At 36.2% G+C, this 7,390-nt stretch overlaps 1 protein-coding gene across 2 annotated transcripts in view; it reads left to right on the top strand.

Annotated features, from left to right (window-relative positions):
- Positions 1-7,010: 7,010 nt before the first annotated feature.
- LOC111803356 (F-box protein SKIP24) overlaps positions 7,011-7,390 on the top strand; it is a 2,873-nt gene continuing 2,493 nt past the window's right edge. For both annotated transcript variants that reach the window (XM_023687719.1, XM_023687718.1), the window contains exon 1: positions 7,011-7,298. In XM_023687719.1, the coding sequence (XP_023543487.1) occupies positions 7,072-7,298 (227 nt within the window). In that variant the 5' untranslated portion in view covers positions 7,011-7,071. The remainder of the gene's footprint in view (positions 7,299-7,390) is intronic.

The following is a 7,390-nucleotide window of genomic DNA, read 5'->3' as shown; positions in this document are numbered from 1 at the left end:
TCCCGTCGAATAGGAGTTGCCATTCAATTATTCCAACATTATGGCTCCAGAATTTGCTAGCAAATTCGCATGAGATAAACAAGTGTCCCTGTGTTTCTGCTTCTTTACAGCACACTTACACCAGCTGAGGCCTGAGGGAAATGGTTAGATGAGGATGTGGCTGCCTTCTTTGGATTGCCTCTTGAGTATTAATGGTTATGTGGCTGAGCGCCCAACAAGAAAAAGTTATCTTCCTGGGATATTTGTCTTCCCACATTCCATCATGAAAAGAGCATCTGTGAGTATATTTAGATTTTTTAAGCTCCTTGATCATGAATTTGAAAGAAAAACTAGTTATGAATTCGTGGGGCCATGTCCATCTACCTTATGAGGAGTGGGAGATGTTGAGTACCTTTTATGGAAAGATGTTACATTCGGTTAATTCTTCCTTCAGCAGAGTCATTATTGTCAATGACTTGATATAGTGTTATCCTCCTTTGAGCTTGACTTAGCAAAAGATTATTAACCTAGAGTAATTTTAGGATAATTATTCAGTAGTTATTGATTTGAAAATTTATGAGATCGATTAGGAAGATTTAGTAGATATTGATTTGAAAGTTTAGGAGATGAGATTGAGTAGTTATTGATTTGAGGAGGAAGTTTAGGAGATCAATTGTGCAATCTCCAGTATAAATACTCATGAGATGTATGTTATTTTAACAACAAAAAAATAGAATTAGTAAAGCATAAGTGCTTAAGGTTCCTCCATTCAAAAGTTCTATCCTCAAATTGTTCTTCCACTTCCGTTATTTGTTTGGACATATTTTGATTGCGGGCTATTTCCAATATAGATTAGGTTGTTGCCTAGTATGGCTTGCGTTTTCTCAAGCTCAAGTAGATTTAAGCCGTATCTACATCAAGGAACTGACGGAATAGGCATGTTTTCTCGAGTTTGCTCTTGCCCTAAACGAATGAATTGACGTAGAGGAACGAAGCAGCGAGAGGATGGAACTCAAATCCTAAGTAAAAAATTCAAGAATAGGCTTTGGGTATCTTTTAAACATCAAAAGTGCATTTGAAATGATCTTTTGGAGTCTGTGATTGATTTTCCATAGGAAAAGAAAACCAGAAAAGAAATCAACTTGTGTAAAATAGTTGTTTTTTTCCACTGTTTTCTTGTTTGGAATATACTCCCAAACAGGTAACATGCAGCTAGATCGATTTCTTTGCAGGACAACAGATTTAAGGTATCATATATTTGGTTTCAAATATAGCATTATTTGTCGATGCAACATCACTTCACATTGTCTGTGAAACCTTGCATCACACAACAGGAAAAAATTGTTGATAGTAATGACTTCCATGTACAAAACTTTTTTTCTTCCTTTATTGTGGTTTGTCATGGAATATGAGCAGGCGTGGATGTTCTTATCTTGTTATTTCAAAATGGTATTAACTCTCTCCACCTTTAGGGACATTCCTATATTTGCTTGTACCGATGAAAGAAGATATTTGCAAAGCCGGCTTATTTTCAGGTTGGTATACCCTCTTTTTCTGATTCTTCTCTTCTTTTTGGTTGTTGGGTTCCTTTTCTTGCTGCATACTGTTTTAGACCCTTTTACATTTTTTAATTCTTCTTAATGATATTTCTTAATGATATTTCTGTTCGTTAAAAGAAAGTCTTCTGTAACGGTTCAAGTCCACCACTAGCAGATATTGTCCTCTTCTAACTACATGTGCCATTATAACCGTTGCTATGTTCAGTCATTCCCGGTCTGTTTAGGCATTGTTGGTATTTGCTACTGGTTTTGAAAGAGTCAAAGCCCACCGCTAACAAATATTGTCCTCTTCTAACTACATGTGTCATTGTAACCATTGTTATGTTCAGTCATTCCTTGTCTATTTAGGCATTGTTGGTATTTGCTACTAGTTTTGTAACGGTCTAAGTCCACCGCTAGCAGATATTGTTCTTTTCTAACTACATGTGCCATTATAATCGTTGCTATGTTCAGTCATTCCCTGTCTGTTTAGGCATGGTTGGTATTTGCTACTAGTTTTGTAATAGTCCAAGCCCACTGCTAACAAATATTGTCCTCTTCTAACTACATGTGTCATTGTAACCATTGTTATGTTCAGTCATTCCTTGTCTATTTAGGCATTGTTGGTATTTGCTACTAGTTTTGTAACAGTCCAAGCCCACTGCTAACAAATATTGTCCTCTTCTAACTACATGTGTCATTATAACCATGGCTATGTTCACTCATTCCTTGTCTATTTAGGCACGGTTGATATTTGCTACTAGTTTTGTAACCGTCTAAACCCATTACTAGCAGATATTGTCCTCTTTTAACTACATGTGCCATTATAACCGTTGTTATGTTCAGTTATTTCCTGTCTGTTTAGGCATTGTTGGTATTTGCTACTAGTTTTGTAACAGTTCAAGCCCACTGCAGGAGTATTGTCCTCTTTGGGCTTCCCCTTAAAATTTTAACACGTGTTTGCAAGGAGAGGTTTCTAGACCTTTATAAAGAATGTGTTTCGTCTTTCAACCAACCTGGGATCTTACCAGCTTTCTCCTAAAACTACTGTTATATGTGTAAATTTATAAATAAATATTACAGCGGAAGGAAAGTGGATAAACTCATTTGGGTAACTTCTTACTACTACTGCAGGACTCTTCTACTTTTTACAAATTCTATGCATCAGGTTTGTTTCTTTTCTTCTTCTCATCTTTATAATTAGCTGCTATACTAACTTTTTGTAACATTCTAAGCCTACCGCTAGTAGATATTGTCATGAGTTTCCTCTCAAGGTTTTTAAAACACGTCGTTAGGGAGAGGTTTCCACACTCTTATAAAGAATGTTTCGTTCTCCTCTCCAATCGATGTGGAATCTCACTCTTTTAGGTCACTCTAGGTTATAGCTGCCATTTTGTAAACGGAGTATACTAACTTTTTGCAACAGTGTAAGCTTACCGCTAGTAGATATTGTCCTGGGTTTCCTCTCAAAGTTTTTAAAACACGTTTGCTAGGGAGAGGTTTCCACACCCTTATAAAGAATGTTTCGTTCACTTCTCAAATCGATGTGAAATCTCACACTCCTTTAGATCACTCTAGGTTATCGGAGTTAAGTATATTATGACATGTGAAGTACCAAACGTTGACTAGTTTTGGGTTAAAATTATATTTTCCATCCCGACATTTAGAAGCAACATATCAGATTGCTTTTATAGGCCATGTTAGTTACCCTAGTCTTTTCTGATTAACAGCTAACATTTGTCTAGAAGGCATGTCAATAAGGAATCAAAATTTAAAGTTGAGAATTTATAATATAAACTTCTCTTATGGATGACCATCAAAATTCATGAACAAGATCTCTTATTTAGTATATGCAGTATTACTTAATATGTTTTATAGGCTTTGTATTACTGTTTATGTCTAGGTGATTATAGGATAACGTTTCAGGTACGATGGGGGGTAAATATCAATGTGGCAACATCGAAAAATTTAACGTATAAACGGGCGAGCTCACACGACATTCTTCCTACCATTCCTCTCTTCCTTCTTTTTATTTGTCCTTCAATGTTCGATCACACTTTTTTTTCAGGTTAAAAGACACTAATGGTCTCTGAATATTCGTAAAAATAACAATTTAGTCTTTGAATTTTAGTTTGTCATCATTATACTTTCAAATTTATAACACTTTAGGCTTATGAACTAACAATTTGGTGGTTTCTATACCTCAAATTTGTAACAATTTGCCGTCATTTCACTGTTGGGGTTAATAATGCAATCACACATAACATGAATTGGGACCTATTTTTTAAAACCGTCACATGACCTTGGACTCTTTCCAGTTATGGGCAGGGTTGGATGTGTGGTACTTCCCCACACATGGTCCACGTACGTGCACACGGACCCATTAGGCGAGCTCGTATATGTACCCCTAAGTCTAGCATGGTTTGACACAACACATTATATGTCGCCGGATGCCACAGAAAAGGGTACGCCGGCATGATATCATGACAAACATAAATATCGAAGGTATGCGTCCGTACTAACATAACAAAACGAGGAAGCATCTTGATGCACATGATATACATACATGCATAAGGTCCCCATAATTTACATTTATAGCATCGCATTATCATCATTTCCTTTCTCCTTTCATCCATGACATATTACATATGTGCATTATGTATACATGACAATCATCACATTACCCATTATACAACTTCACATGGCAAGGCATGACATGACATACATAGTATTTCATTTTATTCATAACATATTGTATTGGATATCACATGTATACATTACATAGCATCATATGTCAATACAAATATCACATAAACTTAAGGTACAATAATATGGTGCATGCAGGGGCCATGAGGCATGTACAACCATACATCATTCAATTATCTAACTCCAACAGTAAGGTCACTTACTTGGTTGGCAGTAGTCGGAGTCCCTAATTATTTAATAGCTGCTTCGAAACTATGCTACAACCTTTAACTTCACTTATATCAATCCATATCACATTCATACAACACATTAATATCTTAGACTAGCTAAATTAGGAAGATTATTTCCAATATAAGTTCTCAAGCTACCTAAAATTGAGTAAAGGGAAGTTTTACTAACTTCAAATGCCTTAAATAAAAAAAGTTTCAAAAGGGTCGAAAATTTAGGAAAGTGTGAAAATTGTATACCAAGCCACCTAAGTCCAGAAGACACGAGTCAGTCGAGATGCTATGCAGGCCGATGCCAAGTCAAATTTGAGCCGCGACTGGGGGAGATCATGCGTAGGGCACGTGTGAGCTAAGGGAGACGCGGGTTGTCATTGGGTCGAGGCACGGGTGCATGGGTCGTTGAGCTGGGTTGAAACAAAGCGAACTAGTTAGTTGGGCTAGGCCAAAACGAGTGTTGTGAACAGTTAGGCCTACACCTTAAGCTGACGCAATAAACGTTTTTGTGGGCTGTACTCAGGTCCAAATATTTGGCTTGACGACTCATCTCTGATAAGAATCATGGTGTCCCAAATGTTCCAACTGGACCTATTACACGTACAAGGCCAAGAAGATTCAACAAGCATTCATTCTTCATCTACAAAATTGGATAGACTCGGTTCAACCATCATTTCATGTGTTACAAGCCGATTTAATTGAGGAATGACCATTTGGAGCTTCAGAAGTAAATATTTGCTCGGTTGAAGTAGCGGATGAAGTTGCAAGCATAATTTCATGAGTTGTTAGAAAACTTTATTTATAATTTTTAATTTCATAAAGTTTGTAATGATCAAATTGACTTCGTCTTTTGTGGAGATTGAAGGAGATCGGAATTAAATCACGACCGCTAATTTCTTTTGTGCGGAGGCTATAAATACCTACAAATTATTAGGTAAAAATCAAATTTGTGAGGAATGAAATTGATCTCTCAAGTTGAGACTTTCCCCCTTAGACATTCGAGCATCATCGCCGTTTCTAAGTTTCAAGCAATTATTGTGGTAAATTGCATCTGGGTCATTCAATCAAATCTTTATCAAGTTCGATGGTGGAGTGACTCAATTTAGAACAAGATTTCAAATCTTGCTTCTAGATAAGAAGTAATCTAATCCTAACCTTATCTCTTGGTTGATTCTTTGCTCGAGTAGTACTAAGAATGAGGGCTTCAATTTTCTTCTTTTTTGGCGACATTTTCTCCGTCGATTCCTCTACCCACGACGACTGCAATACTCCCTGTGAGGTACTATATCCACCAAGACGTCGAAGTGAGGAATGAAAGGATAACGTCGTTGTCATAATTTTCCGTCGATGGAATTTCCTTTTTTTTTTCTCAGTTTCTCTCTCTCTATTCCATTTTCTCTAGGTGTGTCTGTGTTGCAAAATGAATGTGGAACGGATGGGATGGATTAGAGCGTGCTACTAGGGGATTTATGGGGGCGTGGAGCAGTTTAATTCTACGGCTTCAATGCCTCGCTAGAAATCTCGCAATTTTTAGCGAGGTTTCGAATAAAATGCATTAAAAGCTTTAAGATGTTGTCCCTACTATTGGGGTCAGAGAATGCAAATACATGAAACATGAACGAGACCTATCATTTAAAACTGTCTTTTTTTAGACAGCTCTCCCGTCAAGACAAATTGGATGTGTATTTACTTCTCTACACATAACCCACACGTGCAAGCATGAGCCATCAAGTGGGCTTGCACACCCCTACGACCTGCTGCGGTCTAGCGTCTCTGGTGCTGTAGTCAACCGTCGTAGAATCATGATAAACATGATGATCATTTCCATTTCATAGTGTACGCGTCCGTACTCATCATAAGGGGAAGTATCCCAATGCACGTGAACATACAATTATGTATGAGGTCTCAACATTTTTCAACCTCCATTCCTTTCTCACATATTATACTCGGTAATATGCATACATAAAATCTTACAAAATCATTTCATTCCATAACATAACCTTTAAATCATAGCTTAGGGATTATGCATCGTAAATCTTCTTATCTCGAAACATATCATGGCCTAACACAATCATATCATAGTATATCATAGCATAATATGACATTTCATTTATACTCTAATGTTACTTGGCATATCTTAGCATATCATATAGTAAAACATATCACACATATGACACGTGTAGGGCCACTGGACACGTGACATCATACAAATAAATGTGTATGTGTGTATATATGTATCTCGATCCAAATAAATCTATATCTCAACCCAAATCGTACGGGTTGGGTTAGATCATATTTTTTTTAAAAACTCTTATTATAAAGTGAGGCATATCAATAGAGTTACCCATATACGACACAACTTTATTATTATGCTATATCTGTCTGTATGTCAAAATAACTTTGAAATTTTTCATATAATAAATAATATCAACTTACAAATAAAATAATTAAAATTATTATTAAAAATTAAACAATTAATTACAAATAATTGTCAATATAATTAATATATTAAATAGAATTTTAATTTTTATGAATTAATTAAATCTCCTATAATATGTATGAACACACAATACATTGGATTTTAGGGCTTTGTACGATCGTTCCTTTCCATCTTCGCGAATCCGAAAATGTCAGAATTGCCAGACGAGCTATGGAGACAAATTCTGGAAATTGGTGTTAAGAGCTGTGATTTCACTTACAGAGATCTCTGTTGCATCTCCATCTCTTCTCGCCGACTTCGCCGCCTCTCCGACGACGAATGTCTATGGTCTCACCTTCTCTCCTCCGATTACCCTTCCTCATCTTCTTCTTTTTCATCCTCCGACGCCTCTTCGAAGTTCCTTTACAAACTCAGGTACACGGAACAATTTGTGAACTGCACCATATCTCTGATTTTTTTTTTTTTTTTTTTTTTTTTTTTTTTTTTTTTTTTTTTTTTTTTTTTTT

The sequence above is a fragment of the Cucurbita pepo genome, chromosome LG10, assembly GCF_002806865.2.
Source record: "Cucurbita pepo subsp. pepo cultivar mu-cu-16 chromosome LG10, ASM280686v2, whole genome shotgun sequence".
In the NCBI taxonomy this organism is placed as follows: domain Eukaryota; kingdom Viridiplantae; phylum Streptophyta; class Magnoliopsida; order Cucurbitales; family Cucurbitaceae; genus Cucurbita; species Cucurbita pepo.
This window is presented reverse-complemented; position numbering and strand designations above follow the sequence as displayed.